General features: G+C 41.0%; 1 protein-coding gene across 3 annotated transcripts; it reads left to right on the top strand.

Moving 5' to 3' along the window:
- Positions 1-1,875: 1,875 nt before the first annotated feature.
- SRSF2 (serine and arginine rich splicing factor 2) lies at positions 1,876-19,802 on the top strand. Of its 3 annotated transcripts, XR_015051839.1 has the most exons (5): positions 1,876-2,401; positions 12,843-13,058; positions 13,368-13,547; positions 18,529-18,696; positions 19,026-19,802. XR_015051839.1 is itself a non-coding variant. In XM_085857789.1 (4 exons), the coding sequence occupies exons 1-4, from the start codon at positions 2,022-2,024 to the stop codon at positions 18,599-18,601; spliced, it is 849 nt and encodes a 282-aa protein (XP_085713915.1). In that variant the 5' UTR covers positions 1,876-2,021; the 3' UTR covers positions 18,602-19,802. The 3 variants fall into 3 exon arrangements, 2 of the variants coding, with proteins under 2 accessions (XP_085713915.1, XP_085713916.1); XM_085857789.1 differs by having other exon boundaries at positions 18,529-19,802; XM_085857790.1 differs by lacking the exon at positions 18,529-18,696 and having other exon boundaries at positions 1,877-2,401.
- Positions 19,803-19,985: the final 183 nt, after the last annotated feature.

Raw genomic sequence — 19,985 nt, 5'->3', positions numbered from 1 at the left:
TGAATTGAATTTATTTTAATCCCATTCTAAATTTAATTGAATAATAATAATGATAATAAAAAATATAATGGGTAAAGGATCAGGTGTCCCATCAAAGCAGGGCATCTTGGTACCCAGTCATCACTGCCTGCAGTTATAAAGTGGTAGTTCTAATAATGTCTCTTATTAATTAACACACCAGAACACAAACACCACACTCTAAACAATTCCTGGAGAGGGTGTGCAATCTCTGATTGCTCTATTTTTGTATTTGTTTCCATTTCTTTAAGGTTTGGAGGTGAGGAATGAATATTGGTTCTGGTTACGCAGCGACGCGCTGTTCTGGCACATGCTCCCATACCTGAACTGAATGAATATGGCCCATTCACCTTGTGACGAAATGCAGGCCACATGTATCCAATTACAGATTCACACCAAATACCTACAATATTCTGCCAGTGTCCAGTTACTCCTCGCTATCCCCAATGACTGGGTGACGTCATGATTAGACTGGTTGGAGCGTGTCCAGGTACTCCTGTATCCCCAATGACTGAGTGACGTCATGATTAGACTGTGGTTGGAGCGTGTCCAGGTACTCCTCTGTCCCCAAATACTGGGTGACGTCATGATTAGACTGTGGTTGGAGTGTGTCCAGGTACTCCTCTGTCCCCAATGACTGGGTGACGTCATGATTAGACTGTCGTTGGAGCGTGTCCAGGTACTCCTGTATCCCCAATGACCGGGTGATGTCATGATTAGACTGTGGTTGGAGCGTGTCCAGGTACTCCTGTATCCCCAATGACTGGGTGACGTCATTATTAGACTGTGGTTGGAGCATGTCCAAGTACTCCTGTATCCCCAAAGACTGGGTGACGTCATGATTAGTCTGTGGTTGGAGCGTATCCAGGTACTCCTCTGTCCCCAAAGACTGGGTGACGTCATGATTAGACTGTGGTTGGAGTGTGTCCAGGTACTCCTGTATACCAAAAGACTGGGTGACGTCATGATTAGACTGTGGTTGGAGCGTGTCCAGGTACTCCTCTGTCCCCAATGACTGGGTGACGTCATGATTAGTCTGAGGTTGGAGTGTGTCCAGGTACTCCTCTGTCCCCAATGACTGGGTGACGTCATGATTAGACTGTGGTTGGAGCGTGTCCAGGTACTCGTCTGTCCCCAAAGACTGGGTGACGTCATGATTAGACTGTGGTTGGAGTGTGTCCAGGTACTCCTCTGTCCCCAATGACTGGGTGACGTCATGATCAGACTGTGGTTGGAGCGTGTCCAGGTACTTCTGTATCCCCAATGACCGGGTGACGTCATGATTAGACTGTGGTTGGAGCGTGTCCAGGTACTCCTCTGTCCCCAATGACTGGGTGACGTCATGATAAGACTGTCGTTGGAGCGTCCGCTCTGAATCTGGGGGGGGGGGGGAGTGTCGGTGGTTTGAAGCCGACCTCGGCCAGTCATATCATTTAAGAGTTTATAAATCGCTCGTGTTGGTGTTGCTTCCTTGTTTGAGGTTCAGGTAAAAAAAAAAAATAGATCACCATTTCAGATTCTCTATGTAGTTAAAAAGGATAGCCAAAAATAAACAAAAACCCTAGGTTAGCAACCATTGTGCGAGTTTGAGTGACTCTGGTTCTTTGTGGGAAATCATAACAGCCGTGGGAAGTGGGAGGGAGGAAACTGACGGGATCGACGTTCTCTCCAGTCAGAGGAAGTGACGTACATCGGTTTATTTTTTTTTAAAATAAAACATACACAAATCTAGCACATCGATTATTGTGAAAAGTATTCTTTCAGTCAAGTACTCAGAGAAATCCCATCAATGTCGTGTCGGCAAAAAAAAAGAAAAATCCGTAAACAGGAAAAGGGCAGAAGAGGCGCGAACGTGTTCCGCCCGTCACGTGACGCACTTTTCCGGGCGCCATTTTGTGCACATCCTTAAGGGGGTTTTTTTTCCATGTTCGTGGCGTGGCGCTCTCCCTCGACTAAATAACAGGCGATCGTCGACGTTCGAAGTTAATAGTGGACCGAAGAAGATGAGCTTTGGGCCTCCTCCATCCGACGTAGACGACATGTACACCCTTAAAGTTGACAACTTGACGTACCGTACGTCCCCTGACTCGCTGCGCCGCGCCTTTCAGAAATACGGCGATGTCGGCGACGTGTACATCCCCCGAGATCGCTTCTCCCGAGAGAGCCGCGGCTTCGCCTTCGTGCGCTTCTTCGACAAACGTGACGCCGAGGACGCGATGGACGCGCTCGATGGCAAGATGTTAGATGGGCGGGAGCTGCGCGTCCAGATGGCGCGCTACAGCCGGCCCGTCGAGCCCTACCGACGATGGCCGCCCCGTCGGCCTTCGTCCAGTGCTTACTACGGCGGCGGCGGCGGCGGCGATCGCTACAACAGACGCAGCAGGTGAGGACGCGGTGGATGTTCCTTTATTCGTGGTTTTGTGGTTTCGAGGTTTAAATATTTTCCTTGTGACCCGCGTTCCCGCCTTGTGCTCTTTCTTTCTCTCTCTGTGTGTGCGAGGAGGACGCCATTTTCTTTATGGAAATTTCCCCGCGTTGCCTGGAAGGACCTTTGTGTTCGCGCGAAACTCTTGGTTATTTGATTATTAATATGAGGGTGAAGGGATGTAAAAAGGGGAAGAGCAGCGACCGCGTTGGAAACGAGCACGATGCGTATGTGATAAGTAGATGCGTCCCGTGGGTGTGATCAAAATCGTCGAGGTTTGTATATCCGTACATGGTAAAGACTCTTACTTGTATACTCCTTGACTTCTGAGGGAGTTTCGGTAGAGCTGGTAGAAAAAAGGCGAGTCTTGGGGGGGGGGGCATTGTGGATTGTTTAATGGGTTGGTGGGGGGGGGTGGTATTGGTATTGTTTAATTGTGAGTTTCCCCTATTTATTTATTTATTTATTTATTATTTGATTGGAAAAAATAAATAATAAAAAAAATCCCCACCCGCGTCCGAAGGAAGCAATTCGGTTTGGTATTTTTAATATGGGCTGTTTCACAATGAGGGTACCAAGTTTGTCTCACAACCACTAAAAATTCAAACTATTTTTCTATTTTTATTTCTCCAAATCCAACATTGTTAATTACAATACTTATATCCAAATTTTTGGAGCATGTGAATGAATATAGTTTATAGCCAGCAAGTAGTTTCCGTATAACTCGTGGCAGTTTAGGTGTTTCCGGAGAGGACACATTTTTCACGGACACATGTAAGGCAATCAGTGCAGGCCATGCAAATAGGTTATCGGTTACACTCAAACTTTGTAGCATAATATCAGTGCAGGTATATACACACTTGGTAAAACACACAATAAACTTTTAAAAAGACCCTTTATTTATATAAAAAAAAATTATTCTACAATATGCATTTCCGTAGAGGACATTTATTGAGGGTGAAATAAATATTCATAGTCTGAAATGAATAACATGTTGTGGACAAAGTACAGAAGAGGTATTAAATTGGTGCAACAACAAATAAAAGTCCCAATTTCTGCTTGTATTTGCTCATACACTGTGAATGCAGTGTACCTGGAGAAAATGAGACGGCTATTTGTCAAAAAAAATGGCAATTTTTATGCCATTCTGCCAAAAATTGACATTTTTTGTCGAATAAAAAGTGGTCCAAGTTGTGCCATCACTAGTACCAACTACTGGCCCTAATGACAGAGATACTACAGCCTCTCATTTAGCATGCAAGGTACAAAATACCAGAAATGAGCATGACTGTGAAACAGCCCATATGAAGTAGGAGGTAAAGCCGAGAAATGAAGGAAACCTTGAGAACTACCCTTCAGTGCTTTAATAAAAAAATAAGTAGTGTGATTTATATATTTATATAAAATCAAGGAGCATGACCATCGTAAACAACGGAATAAATTTTATAATCGCTTAACACAAATCCATTCTACGAGGAGTCCACGAGTTGAGGATGTACAAATTATGTTTAAACGAGATACATTGTAGCGTACGTACTGCATGCACTCCTTAAGCGCCGCACTTATGGGGTTCAAATGGTTGTATTTTGTGGTTGTACTTGGCGTGTGGCCAAGGCAGTTTATTTATTTATTTAAATGGTGTTTAAAAATAAATAAATTGGTGGCACTATATGGTACAGGTTTATATCGAGAATTGTCCACACCCCTCAGAGGTACAATTTATTTATTTTTCCACACCATACACATTTTTTTTTCCACACCATATTTTTCCATACAATTTTCAGAGGTCCACAACCCTCAAAGGTATAATTTATCTACCAGGTAGAGGGTACTAAAAGTCTTCTGTGGAGATTGCTTTCTATTTTTCACTGTACACACATTGTGTAGTGCATGCAGTGTTTCTCAACCTTTTTTGTCCCACGCCCCACTTTGATTTAAAAAAAAAAAAATCGTACGCCCCACCACGATTGGAGACACTACAGTATATACTACATATGTATTCAAAAGGCTTTATTAAAACCTTATTGCAAATTTTATTCAATGGGAGCCCTGCCCTTGATGCTGGCTGCAGATTTGTTTGATTTGAGGAACCAATTTTGTCAGTTTCAGCCTTAAATCACCATGTTTCGTGATTTCCAGTCGGATTTCTCTTCGCTTGCAGCAAATCGGTAACAACACGGAATCCACACTCGACGAAATATGATGAATGAAAATTTATCAATACTTACCTTGCCAAAGTGGTCGAGTTTGGGTATTTCTCTTCGCTCTCCTCAGACAGCCACATCATGGTTCCTTTGATCTTGAAAATAGTTTTCACAGACTCATCTTGTTGCAACTCTCATAACTCCTCTTGGTATTGCTCTGGTACTTCAGATAAATCCACCAGAAATGGCTGAGTCAACCAATAAGGGAACTTGTAGCAAAGCTATGAAAGCGATCATATATTGATTCATTAAATCTGAATCCTCATGCCCCACCAAAATATTGCCACACCCCACCTTGAGAAACACTGGTGTAGTGCAAGCACTTCACTGGGCTGGCAAGATGGCTGAGGGCCAAGAGGTACGTGCACGCGCGCATCTGAGCTGTCTGATCTAGCTAGGGTTTGAATGTCATGTCATCCCGCGGGTGTTTCTGAACACCAATTTCGTTTAAAGTGTTACATCCCATGGATCCGGTTTCCACTTCTTTTTTATTAGGGTACCCTGTGAGTACAGGGTACCCTATTGTTTTTCTTCTGTTTATTATTATTACGCATTATTATTATTTTTCTGCCGGCATTTTGCACCCTTTTTCGCTTTAAAAATCATTTTCTCTGGGACACTAAGGCCGATCGACAGGAAATTTTCACCATAGTTTGTATCTTTTTTGATAGCACAATCACGTTATAATTATGATGTCATTGGTCACGTGGTGCGGTCGCCATCTTGAAAAAAGCGATAAACTTTGGACATCTGTATCTCGGAAACCGTGCAATGGAAAAATTTTTTCGTTTGATACATTTTACTAAGCTCACTATGGGGAACACGTGTGATTTTTCGTGACGTCATACGTGAAGCGATATACCGGTGAAAATTCGTCAAGTAGAACGCCGTATAGGACAAAATCTGAATTTTTTTTGAGCGTCATCTACGCCAAAATTCATCGTCAAAAATGTTTTTTTTGACGTCATCGATGACATTCGGCCGCCATCTTGTTTTTTAGTGTTTTTTTTTTTTAAATCTTCTTCTCCAGAAGGGCTGGACAGATTGAGGCGAGACTTTACAGGTACATTCCCCAAGAGGTCCTTTCTCAAGTTTGTTAATTTCTTGTTGACAGGTCACATGGTTTGGTGTCCATCTTGAAAAAAACCTTAAAACCTTCAAACATCTTCTTCTCCAGAAGCGCTGGTCCAATGAAGGCGAGATTTCAGAACTATATTCGTGACATGCATGCGATGCAAGTTTGTTAATTTCGAAGTGATAGGTCACATGGTTTGGCCGCCATGTTGGATTTAAGAAAAATATTAAATAATGTTTTCTCTGGAATTTCATAAGCCATCAAAGCGAAAATTTGCAAGTGCCTTCCTCCCTCAAGTCTGCATACATGGTAAAAAATTTTTTTACCTCAGAAGTCACATGGTTTGGCGGCCATCTTGGATAGAAAAATAGACCTTATCCGATTTACACGAAACGTCACACACTTGTTCAGGTCGACGATGGAAAGCAGAATTTAAATTTATGATATCATAGGTCACAAGGTTTGGCAGCCATCTTGGATTGAAAATGAATAAATTTTAAAAATCTTCTCCAGAAGGGCAAGACAGATCAAGACGAAACTTCACACATGTATTCCCCATGAGGTCCTTTCTCAAGTTTGTTAATTTCTTCTTGATCGGTCACATGGTTTGGCGGCCATCTTGAAAAAACCCTAAAACCTTCATACACCTTCTCCAGAAGCGCTGGTCCGATGAAGGGGAGATTTCAGAACTATATTCGGGACACGTAGGCGATACAAGTTTGTTAATTTCGAATTCATAAGTCACATGGTTTGGCCACCATGTTGGATTTAAGAAAAATATTAAATAATGTTTTCTCTGGAACCGCTTAACCTAACGAATCGAAAGTTTGCAATTATCTACCATCGTGTGTGCACGCGTGGTAAAAATTCTGACGTCACACGTCACATGGTTTGGCGGCCATCTTGGATAGAAAAACGCACCTTTACCGATTAACACGAAACTTCACAAACTTGTTCCAATACCCAGTTGGAAGCAGAATATAAATTTGTGATGTCATAGGTCACATGGTTCGTCAGCCATCTTGGATTGAAAAATAGTATCTTTAAATGTCTTTTTCTCTGAAACGACTGAACAGATCCAGGTGAAACTCCACCACTATGACCGCCTCTCCATGACGAATAAAAAGTTCTCACCCCCTTTTGAGGTACGGCACAACGTTTGGCAGCCATAGTGGATTGAAGGAAAAATATTAATTAATGTTTACTCTGGAACATCAATAAATGTGAAACATCACCTTTATGGTGGAACAGTCATGCGGAATGAGGGTTTGAAATTTCAACGGGATCGGGCCCAGGATTCGGCAGCCATGTTGGTTTTACAAAAAATATTAAATAATGTTTTCTCTGGAACTGCTTAACCTCGCGAAGCGAAAATTTGCAGTTATCGTCTCCGATCGTGTTTGCACATGTGGTGAAAATTATGACGTCACAAGTCACATGGTTTGGCCGCCATCTTGGATTGAAGGATAAATATTAATTAATGTTTACTCTGTAACCGCTGCTTCTATATATACGAAACTTCAAATTTGTAATTTAGCCGACATGCAAAACAAATGTTTAAAATTTCAACCTGATCGGTCACGCGGTTTGGCAGCCAGAATTATTTAATTATTTGAATCTGTTCGCCAGTAATCAGGACATTGAACGCTTTGTGCTGTCCGGTTCGTAACTCGTCTGTTTCGCGCCGTCTCGAAGCAGGCCTGTGTTTGTATCATCATTAATAATGTTTTCTCTGGCACCGCTTATCCGATAAATGCGAAACTTTGTGACTATGATTTAAGTCTCATGTTGTATCAGTTGTGTCAGGTGGACGGACTGGGTACCCGGTCATCACTGCCAGCAGTTATAAAGTGGCAGTTCCAGTTATTATTATTATTTTTCCCAACTGCTATTTATAACTTAATTTCCATTTTATTAACTGCCACCTAAGGTGGATGGAGGTTATTTTCACCCATCACTCATGCCTGTCTGTGAGCAGGATATCTCAAAAAGTTATGGATGGATTCAGACAAAACTTGGTGGCCAAGTCGGGAAGTGTAACGAGGACAAATTTATTAGATTTTGGTGAAGATCCGAATACGGATCTGATAATTTTTTTAAAGTGATTTTTCACCATTGAGTGATGGGGCTGAACTGATATATAGCACGATATCTCAAAAAGTTGTGGACAGATTCGGACCAAACTTGGTGGACATGTTGGGTGTGTTAGAAGTAAGAATTGATTCGATTTTGGTGAAGATCCGAATCTGGATCTGCATATGTGATTTATTTAATTTTTAAAAAAGTGATTCTTTACCATTGAGAGATGGGGCTCAAAAACGATTATAAGCATGTTGGTCAACAAGTTATTGGTGCCCGATATGTTCTCATGGATCAGGTATTACATGGCAGAGGTATGCGCTCTACCGAGTGCCCTTCGAGTTGAAATGATTACCTAATTTGGTTTTGTTACCTATATGGTGATGCATGACTGACGTGTTGTGAAAGCAAGGTATATTGCAACTTTCACAACAGTGTCAGGTAAAGTCCTATGGCAATGTGTCAAGAGCGATCCCTTGGAAAAATAAATGCATCGCACTTTGAGGATCGGTAGTGAGTGAGAACGTGAGCAAAAGATCCTTCTGGCTAACTTGCAGGAATTGAATGTTCATTGCAATGATTAGCAGAGCACGTCCATTGAAGTCGACATATTTATTTATTTATTTTTGGTGATTTGCCACTGAAATGTGCATTACTATTTGTCGGTGGGACAGTCTGTATCTGTGCTTGACTTCATTCAGATTTGTGGCTGTCCCACTTGGCATTATTGATGTCGCACCAATGGAATATACTTGTTGACAATGTCACATTGTAACAGTCGAAAGACTGGCATTCTTCAGCATTTCCATGACAGTCCAAAGCAGCACTGATCCAGAAACTTGAATAGATCCTTGCTGGGAATGATGATGATGATTGATTACAAACTTGGGTTTCATCGGTGAATACACTGAAAAAAACAAAAACAACCTGAGCCAATTGCCAGGAAACCTCGAACGGTGACTACATTGAAGACCGTGGATAAGGTAATAGTATAACCTTGTAGAACACCATTTCTTTTCTCCATCTCAGTCGGAATTAATTTTGCTGATGAAAGAAGCAAACATAAAAAATTGCATACATCAAAGCTGTCACTTGATTGGATTTCTCGAGGATGATGCTGCACGACCTCCGGCTACTCTATGCTTCTTTTAGACTCGTTGGAAAAACGTCTTGTCAGTGACTTTACTACCCACGATATGAACAGTATGGACTGACCTGAAGGTTTTGGCCGGTTTGAGTCGTTTTTCTTTGCGACAAGCTGTGTTAAGAATGCTTGTGATTGCATTGATGGAACTGTAAAAATGCTTGCTGCAAGAGCTAGTTTACACTGGCCAGACAGACCATGTCCTCCACACCAAAGCCCTTTTTTGATTCATGCAAGAATGCAGAGCGTGGTTTTTCTTTAGGAAAGAGGATGATTATAGGGATGTGGTTTGAAGGCTTCGTCACTAAAACTGCATGGAATTTATGGCACCAGTGCTTTTTATCCTTGTCAGCCCCAGCACACTGGATTAAAATGTTGATCAGGTGATGCAAGTTTCTTCATTGTCAGTTTCAACACAGCACGTTGCAGGAGACCACGACCTGCCAATAGGACTCTGAGTTTCCAACACCACCTGGACTGTCTACGATAACAGGCAATACTTTGGTTTCATCTGTGATGGCACCTGGTGGTTGGGCATAGTTTGTGACCATGCTCCAGAGAACAGTGACAACATAGTGAAATTTATATATCTTGAAGGACCTGCAAAATCCTATTCCTGGGCCCAAAAAGGAAGATCTTGTTGAATACCCACTCATCATCCTGCGTGTAATTTGAACACCTTTGACATCACTGTAAGTAGCTCTCCCTTAGACAAGGAAACGACTCCAGCTGTTGAGGGCTATTTTTGAACCTGGCAGGCTGAGCATTGCATAGTGTATAGATCGGTATTGACTTCTGCTGGCTGTATATGTCGAGATGTATGTTCAATAAAATTGATGACGGAATTGGCTTTGTTTTATTGATCTGATATTGGAAGAAAATAATTGAAGTGCTGTGAAATCTTGGGCAATTTTTTTACTACAAGTTGTGCGAGTCACGCTTTATTTTAAAGGATTGCTGCTGCTGTAGAATAACACCAATAACCATGCTGCAGTCACAATTTGTGACAAATTCCGGCAACGGCCCCGATTTGGGAAATTCTCATTTAAAGCTCTCTTCGATGAACAGCACGATTTGGGAAAAACATTTTAATGCGCTCTTAGAAAGATTAACTCTGCACCTCTCATACATGTCACCCTCCACCACGGTTATATCTGAATGAGCTGATGCGTTGGTCACGGATTGTTTAGCTCCAATATGTGGCTGTTCAAAATTATGTATCGCTATTTGTTTGTTTATTTTTGTATATGCAGGCATGTACAGGGCCTGATTAAACCGTTGTAATAATTCTTATTCGACATATGATTAGATTTTTATTTTTATTTTTGGTTGGGGGGGGGGGGGTGGGGTGGGGGCTTATCGTGAGTAACACTTGACCCAAATAAAGCCATTGGAAATCTGACACAAACACAGGCATTGTATAATCAGTGGAGGCTTACAGGCCTGATATCTTGGGCCTTCCAGAAAACCAAGATGGGGGCCATATCATTTTGGGTAGGTGGGGTCTGGCAGCTGTCATGGTTCCAGGACTCGGAGCTTAATGTCATGGTTCCAACGGTACCTGTTATATTATTCGATGACAGGAGGAACCCTTTATAGAATAAAATGGGATGGAAACGGAAGGGGCACACAAAATTATACATTGTCATGTTTCTTGAAGCAATAGATATACAAGGAGCACACAACAACCTTTTAATTTTTTTATTTCCTCTGCAATTGCACAAAGAAGGTGTTATTTCTATCAATGAAGTGACAGGTCTGATGTGCTTGTTACTGTATTTCTTAAGTTGATGAAGGTTTGTCATTTCAGTTTTTTTTTTTTAATCATTGCTAGAACAATTATATCCTGACTCGAAAAAGGTAGTTTTATCAGTTTTATATATATTGTTGCAGACCCGGGGGTCGGCGACAAGACCACTACCTCGGGTTCCACCAGACTCTCTGGAATTGCAGGCCGTCGTACACGAATAACTTCGTGACTCGGCGGGTCGCTAATCGACTGTGAACTCCAATAACTTGACCATGTGACTGAGGGTCCTCCATCTAATAAATACAGTTTACCTAATGGTCACGTGATCTAATTACCGGGGGACACGCCCTCGGTACGCCTTGTTCAAACCGGATGAGATGCAGCCGGGTGTAACTGCCCATGGACGTACCAACTAGAAAAAAAACGCGTGTGTATAAAAATATTACACATACACACGCCAGTGACCTCACTAAGAGTGGTGGTTTTTTGGCTGTGCAGTTGGTGGCAATATGGACAATCTCTCAGCATTTAACTGGACCAGCACTCAGAGCGCACACCTCCACCAGGCTAAACGGTCTACAATTTGCATCCCACTGATAAGCCGGATATGCATCCATACCTTAACCAAAATCGAATCGGCTTGTTCCTGTCACACACCCAAACTGTCCACCAAGTTTCGTCTGAATCCATTCACAAATTTTTGATATTAGTACGTGTCCGTAAAATAAATAAATAAATAAATATTCAAACCGTGAGCAACAAACAACAACCACACAGGCCGTTTCTTCGCTCTCGCGTGCCCGTACGTGCGTGGCCCAGAAGTTCGCATATTATTCGCAGTTACGATTATTCGCAATTTAGTTTTAATACCCAATTATTCAATTAGCGCCAACGTATTTTACCTTTTCGCAATGTCATCGCAAGGAAAAACAAAAAGAGAAGAGAGAAAAAAAATTTTCTTCCTGGTTCGGAGCATACCAGCACTCTGTTACCGAAATTTATGCACCGTCTAATATGAAAACGATCATAACTTGGGGGCATTGTGTTTATAAATGCGCATGAGAAATTATTAGAATACACGAAGTCATCATTATCTGGAAGCCCGTACATTGTAACCCGTAATGGGGAACGCGGCTGAGCTTCCCTTCCCCATCGGCCATGCCCACGCAACAACGTGTCTTTTCATTGGTTTGGTAAATAAATGGCCACAACTTGGGAAGCACTTGTCCGATTAATATCAAACCTTGAAAAGGCACATCCTCAGGTCCCCAGAAATATATCTGGCGAGTTTCAATTAGATCGGACCAGTGGTTGTCGAGAAAAACACACACACACACACACACACACACACACACACACACACACACACACACACACACACACACACACACACACACACACACACACACACACACACACACACACACACACCTGGAATTGTAGATATATGTTGCTCACAAACGGGTGAAAACAACCTCCACCTACCTTCGGTGATGGAGGTAACGATGCCATCTGTTAACGTGACCCCATGTGACTTTATAAGATTGTAAAATAACAAGTATATGTAATGATAAACTTCTCGAAGGAAAGTTCCTGTTGAAATGTCTGAAAGCGCAACAAAATCTGAGGAGGTTTAGTTACAACTTGTGGTTTGAGGTAAAACAATCCTCCTCCTCCTCCTTCGTCGGCAGCGCAAGGCTGCAGGTAGCATCATTGGATGAGGACACAGCTGTGCCGCTGGTGCAGTGCCCCTATTATTAATACATTGGTGCTCATGTTACCGACCTCGGAGGGATGACCGGCTGAGTCAACTCCACCTGGTGTGAAGGAAAACAGGGGCTTGAACTCAGGACCCTGAGATCTCAAGCCAGCCACCCTAACCGCAAAGTCAACACCAGGCTTGTAAAACAATCCTTTGTTTTAATTTTGCCAAAGTTTAGCTTTTAAATCACGAGATAAGTGAGGTGCACATTCTTGTTTTTAATCTTTGTTAAATTGCATTTTACGCAGCAAAATACTCGTCACTTGTGTCATCGTACTGTTTTTTTAATGTAAAATCCTTTGTTTTATTCTTTAAATAAATTGCTCTTGGAGTTTTTATTTATTTTTTCGATAGCTTTAATCATTTCCATCTTTGCCGACGTCAGTCCCCGAAGACGCAGCAGGCGAAGCTACTCTAGAAGCTCGAGCCGCTCACACAGCCGCTCACGCAGTCGTTCTCGTGACCACGACCGAGAGCGTGATCATGATCGCAACCGTGAGCGTGACCGCGACCGCGACCGCGACCGAGACCGTGAACATGAGCGTGATCGTCGCCGTCGCCACCGCTCCCGATCCAAGTCTCATTCACGTTCTCATTCAAAGTAAGTTTGTGGGATTCATTATTGCCCCACAGTTTATGACCTTTTCATATTGTGTAATTTTAAGATTTATTTTTGCAATGTACTTGTTTTGCATAATTTATCTCTTTTTATTTTATTTATTTATTTTTTGCTTGAGCATGTATTGTTGCAGGCTAAAATGTCTTCTGTCTGGAATTTTTTTTGCTGTTTGAGTAGTTGCTTGTTTATGAAAAATAATTGTTATATATATATATATATATATATATATATATATATATATATATATATATATTCCAAAATTACCTTTGATACCATGTTGCTGCTTTTCAGGTCTCGCTCAGAATCAAAGTCTCCTTCCCGCAGTCACTCAAAACCGAGGAAGAAGAGTCCCAAATCGCAGTCAAAATCCAAGTCAAAGTCAAAATCAAGATCAAGATCCAGGTCCAAATCTGCTTCTAAGTCTCCACCGAGATCTGTGTCACCTCAGAAAATCGAACAGAATGATGACAAGTAAGGTTACCAGTTTGTACATTTGAACCTTTGTTGCAAACCTGACTTGTAAAAGTATTTCATAAAGTTAAGGCCTTAAGGAATTTTTTTTTTTTTTTTTCAAAGCCTGAAGTAAACTTATTACTTTTTTTAAGCCGACTTGTTTTAACAAGGTGAGGTATATGATTCAAATTTTAATTCCTCTTTGTTTTGTTTTGTTGGGGTTAAATAGAGAGGGTAATATGGGAAGTTCAGCAGGTTATGTTTCATTTCCTGACCTTTTTAGGTCATCTCTATCATCTCAGTAGAGATGACCTAATAACCCCCAGTCTCGAAGTCTGTCCGTCCGTCCGTCCACAATCAAACCAAGTGGAGACAAATAACCAATAGTGGAATGGATAGAAGTCGATGAGACATGCACAACGATATAACTTACAAGGTCGTCCAAGGTCGAGGTCAACGTCACGAGGCTGTCAAAGTTGCGAAAATCGTCGATTTCAAATCGTATCTCCTCCCTCATTTATCAAGAGAGATCAAATGTTATTAGTGATTCAGATACTATGGACTATTATCTCGAACAACATGAGCCATTTTTTTTGAAATTTGCTCTCGTTCCGATTTTATAGCCTTCCAAACTTCGTTCTGATTCCCCGTATGGGCCGTTCATAAAGTACGTACAAAAAAAAGTATTAAAAAATTAATAACCGTAACTCTCCGTGACAAATATTACATTTGAAACTTTTGTCAGATTTAACTTATCAATGGAACACAAGTTTATATGCACACTTACTTTCATTTATGACATTAACATTGTTTTGAATGTCAATTTGTACTTTTATTTTCAAAATTGATGTGCTGTGATATTAAAAGAAAAAGGTAAATTACACCGCTAGGGACTGCATCGTCATGGCTTACAAACATCTGTTCATAAGGAACTGCTGGCTTTGCAAGCGATTAGCGATGCATGAGGGGGGTGGGTGGGTGGTCAATCGCCTGCATACAGAGGGGGGTGGGTGGTTTTGAAACCCGGAAGTAGAGCGTACGTTCTTTATGAACTGCCCCTATTCCAGTCTGGCACAGTTACTTTTGACCTCTGGCAGAGATGACCGGCACTCCCTCTCGGGAGTATTTTTTTATCATACATCTTATTTTAGCTTTTATTCAAGCTTCTTTCACTTATACAGGTGGTTTATTGCTGGCCTGATTCCATTAATATGTGATTTAATCACAAAATAATCTGAACAGGAGCATAACTAACTTGTTTTTAATCTGAGAATAAAGGCTGGATCTGATGATTTAATGGCTGTCGGTAGAGAATTTCCCATGCCAGTCCAGCCTTAAAAATGGGATCCGACAGAACATTTTCAAAGCCTTGGTTTAATGATTGGTTAAGATGGTTAAGGGGAGGCCTTGTGATGTATGCTATATCTCCCACCAATTTGCATCTGCTGGATAGGATAGGATCTAGATAAGAGGGGGAGTCAGGTGGTATAAAACCACCATCAATAAGTAAAGGGGTAGCTCTTTATCTCCAGATGGGTGTGTGAAGGCTTGCCAAATGTCCAACACACTTCCAGTTGAAGGTCATGCTGTGGTTAAAATATCAGGGCACTGAGTGTTTGTTCTCACATAAAAGCTTCAAGTTCGGTCGTGTTCACCTGGTTTGTTTGTTTGTTTGCATATTTGTTTATTTTTTGTGGTCTTTTTCTTCTGCACTGAAGTACCCTTAAAGGGTGGGGTGGGGTTGAGGATAACAGACTTAAAGCTTTGGTTTTAAATTGGATCTCTCTACCAGATAAACTCGGGGAAAAACTACATGGACTTCTATTTGCTCTCGTGTGTTCCTGCTACTTTAATTATTGTGTGAGAATATTTGGGCCATTCTGTTTGATGGAGCACTCTGTTCGTGATGCTGTGACCCAGATACAAATCTGTCTTGTTGGCTGTCTTTATGATCAAAATATGAGTGCATTTATGTCCAGTGTCCTATGTCCTTGTCTTGAGCACACATACAAATACAGTGCCTATAGAAAGTCTACACCCCCTTCCAAAATTTTCACTCTTTGTTGCCTTGTAGCATGGCATTAAATTGCATTAAATCAGACTTTTTCCACCTTTATTTACATATCGTAACCCACAACTTCCAAGTGAAAAACAAATTTCAAAAAATTAATTAAAAATACAAAACTCTTTTTAGCTTAATTTAAAAATTTAAAAAAGGATCTTTTCTACCCCTGTTAATCCACCCCAAACCCACCTCCTTCAAATTCCCTGCTTTCCTTTCTGAAAGTCCCTGTAATGTCCATCTTGTATACCTCATGTTCCCTGCCCCATCCCTCTCCCTTCCAATGATCTCCATGTCTCTGCTCTCCACTATTTTGTCCTTCACACCCTCACCCTTCTTGGCTCATGCCCCCCCCCTGCTGTGCGTTGCGTGTTGGCTCTCGTACGAGCCTCCCTCGATAAGGTATACAAAAAATAGAATATCTTGGTTGGATTTGTGCCACACCCCCCCCCCCCCATTAAAAAAAATAGCAATTGTAAATTAGCCCGTGTAAGAAATCACCTTCAAAAATCACGCACCAAGTTAACCCAACGAACACCATCCCTACTGTGAAGCATGGTGGTGGCAATATCATATTACTGAGATGTTTTTTATCAGCAGGGTCTGGGGCACTTGTCAGGATAGAAGGGAAAATGGATGGAACAAAATACAGAAAAATCTGAGAGGAAAATCTGCTGCCCCCTCTCTCTGCAAGAAAGCTGTAATTGGGACGGTAGTTCACCTTTCAGCACGACAATGACCCAAAGCAACACGGGAATGGCGAAGGAACAAAAAGATAAATGTCCTTGAGTGGCCGAGTCATTGCCCTGACCTCAATGCAATTGAAAATCTGTGGAATGACTTGAAGATTGCTGTCCATCAACGCTCCCGACACACCTTGACTGAACCTGAACAGTTTTTTTTAAAGGAGAATGTGAAAATATTTCCCAATCAAGGTGTGCAAACTTGGTTGAGACCTATCCCAACAAACTTACAGCTGTAATTGCTGTCAAAGGTGCTTCCACCAAGTATTAATGTCGTGGGTGGACACTTATTCAACCAAGGTATTCTAGTTTTGTATTTTTAATTTCCCTGAAATTTGTAGAATTTGTTTTTCACTTGGAAGTTGTGGGTTACGATGTGTCATTAAACGTGGAAAAAGTCTGATTTAATTCCAGGATATAAGGCAACAAAAGGTGAAAATTTTGAAAGGGGGTGTAGACTTTATATAGGCACTGTACAAGCAGGCATGTATACATATGCCATTGCTCAACTATGGAAATTTGAAAGCCAAATCAAAGTTTTGTTTTCATTAAACATTTTATTGGTTGAGAATTTCTCCTGCAACCAAACCTTAAAAAAATATTGTTATTTTAATTTTTTTCTGCAAGGTCTCACATTCATCGAAGCTTGTCTGATTCCATTATTTTTTGTAATTTTTTTTGTTGTTTTTGTGTGGTGATGACAGTGGTTCAGGCCAGGTAGGTGGAATGGAAATCCCTGCTCAATGCTGATGCAACAATTTGGTGTTTTAGTACTGTTTAAAAGTTTCCATGGTGGAACAACAATAATAAGTTAAAAGGTTTAGGGTTTTTACCATGTATGAGCTCTTAAATGAGCTATTTACATTCTTTATACTGTAAAAAAGAAAATAACTCCAAAGTAAAAAGAAAGAAAGTAGGCCTGCAACATTTTGGGCAGCAACCTCCACCCATCGACAGAAGGAAGTAACTGGAACAAATAAATACAGCTTTTACAACAACTCACCCACCATTGGCTGATTCAAGAAGAATGGGAAAATTTGTTAATAAGGGAGAACCAGATATCGCTAATGGGTATCCTGTTTTCTTGAGGGACCGTGTGATGTAAATACATCTCCATAGCTTCTCTGATTCTCCTTGTGTGTTAATGACTGATGGATGTAAAAAGTTTGCTGTCTGACAATAATATGTGATGATTATTGGTCTGTGCATAATTAACAATTGTTGATTTATTTTCCCCCCTTCCCCTCTTCCATTATATGCCTGATGTTCTTTCAAGCTTGAATCTATTCTTCACACCCATAAGGAGAGAAGGTTTCCTAATCACCATCCAGGTGTTTACCGTATCCCATGTGAATGCGGCAAAGTTTACATTTGTGAAACTGGCAGGACGTTCACCACAATAGTGAAAGAACAAGATTAATTTAAGAAGAGATTAATAAAAGAGGAGGAGGAGAAAAATCAGCAATTGTTAATCATGCACAGACCAATAACCATCTCATATTATGGTCAAACAGCAAACTTATCACATCCATCAGTCACTAACACACAAGGAGAATCAGAGAAGCTATGGATATTTATTTACATCACACGGTCCCTCAAGAAAACGCGATACCCATTAGCAATATCTGGCTCTACACTATTAACGAATCGACACAGATAACTACAGCTTGCAATACACTGAGGGCATTGGACTGTGATGAGAAAAATGTACTGACCAATCGGTAACATGCATTCAACAGCCAATCAACACCCCACAATAATCAGCCAATGGTGGGTGAGGAGTTGTGAAAACTGTGTTCATTTGTTGCAGTTACTTCCTCCTGTTGATGGGTGGAGCATGCTGCCCGAAAAATTGAGGCCTACTTTCTTTTTACTTTGAGTTGGTCTTTTTCTAAGTATAAAGAAGATAAATAGCTCATTGAAGAGCTCATGCATGGTGAAAACCTTAAAACTTTTAACTTGTTAATTTGGTGTTTATCGCTATATATGTTCTACCGTTTTTAATTCGGCATTGTTTTCTATCTGGGAGCAACGATGTGTATTGAGGGAGCAACATTGTGCAAAACTAATGTTTAACATTTGGTGGCCAAAGTCTGGCTGCTGGTAGAACAATTTACATGAGGAGGTGGAGCCTGTAGCGTATAACCGGCTCCCGATCGCAAACAATTGACGTGACGCCTGTTGCGTTTTAAAGCACACGGCTGGTGGCTGCCAAGAAGTGGCTGTGCAGAGCTGTTGGTGGTTACAGTTTGGGGGTTGGAGGGTGAGGTGTTGTGGAGTTGCGTGCTGAATCGCTGGTGGCTGTGCTGCTGGTACTGTATTTTGTTGTTGCTGGTTTTGGCCGGACCTTTCTGGCCATGCGGTAAGTGTCCTCCTGAATCCAGTGCAGCACATCTTGGATTTTGTTTAGCCCACAACATTGAGGCGTTCAATAAGTCATGCTCCTTGTCTTCAGACCGTATACTGCTGTCGGTGATGTCACAACTTGTCCTTTTCTTTTGTGCTCAGGTAGTTTGTAAGGGAAGGGAAGTTTGAAAGCATTTGATTTTTTTTTGTGAGCTTTGTCAACATTCAGATGTGCCTAAAAATAACTGGATGACATTTTTGAATTTAGTTTGTCATCTCAAACTTGACTTGTTATAATGTTTTGTGCATCAAGTCACTTTGTGAATACGACATTTGTTTTTGCAGGGAAGATTCTACAATGGAAGATGAAGATAATTAAAACAAACAAAAATAAATAAAAAACCCTCACCATGACTTGAGAATTTTAGTGCTGCCTGAGCATGTACTTTTCACTCGTATGAAAGCATTTAAATTAAAATGCTGCATTCCTTGATTTAGTGGCAGTGCTATTGTTTTCATATTTCATTTCCTCAATCTGATGGATTTTTTTTTTTCCCTACCAAATTTCGAGTTACAAAGTTGCTTCACAAAATCACCTCGTTCCTTTTGCTTGTGTGACTTCTTTAAAAAAAAAAATTCTTTTTTTTGCTCCCCTCCTCCTCCTCCCCCCCTTCTAACCATCTTTCTTGTATTCCTATACATCAGGCGCTGAGCAGTATCATTTGTAATGGAGATTAGCTGTAAGTGGCTGTGAAGCTGTACATGCAGTTGCGGGCTGTGCTGTCTCCTACTGGTAATGGTGGAAAGTCTGAGTTTTAAAAAGGTTTTTTTTTTTTTTTTGCATGCTTGATGCAAAAAACAAACAAAACAAATGATATACAGTACAGTACACCAAAACATTTACATACTCCTATACAGTCATTTTCATCGTTTCACGTGTTCATTTTACGGAGGTTTATGGAGTTTGCAGTCTAAATTTTTTTGTTACATTTGTCGCACCTCAATTTTGTTACGCGTACAAACTAACGTTTGGAATTTGACTGGTTTCCCTGCAAACCACCTCCTTTGGTAAGTTTCTTGTTTTGCCTTTAAATTTTTTTTAATAAAGTTGTTCTGACAGTTTCTCTGCTTTTCATTTTGTATGGTGTTGGTGTTTCTCTCGAGGGGGTGGTTCTATTACACCGATAGTGATGGAGGTTGTATAAAACAACTCGCTTTGATTTGAAGCAAGTGTGAAAGCAGACTGGGAAAACAAAACAGAGTAAATGGGTGTAATGTTTACTTGCAGTTTAAAAGCAGAGCAGA

This window comes from Eptatretus burgeri, chromosome 15, assembly GCF_056783735.1.
Source record: "Eptatretus burgeri isolate ZD-2024b chromosome 15, Ebu_testis_v1, whole genome shotgun sequence".
NCBI lineage: Eukaryota > Metazoa > Chordata > Myxini > Myxiniformes > Myxinidae > Eptatretus > Eptatretus burgeri.
Note: the sequence above shows the minus strand (reverse complement) of the source record. Positions and strands in the feature narration are given on the sequence as shown.

Bases quoted from the DNA above. Each gene is read 5' to 3' on its own strand.
- SRSF2 (XM_085857789.1), top strand. From the start codon at position 2,022: ATGAGCTTTGGGCCTCCTCCATCCGACGTAGACGACATGTACACCCTT. The intron at 2,402-12,842 runs GTGAGGACGCGG...TGCCGACGTCAG, and splicing joins CGCTACAACAGACGCAGCAG to TCCCCGAAGACGCAGCAGGC. The intron at 13,548-18,528 runs GTAAGGTTACCA...TGCGTTTTAAAG, and splicing joins ATCGAACAGAATGATGACAA to CACACGGCTGGTGGCTGCCA.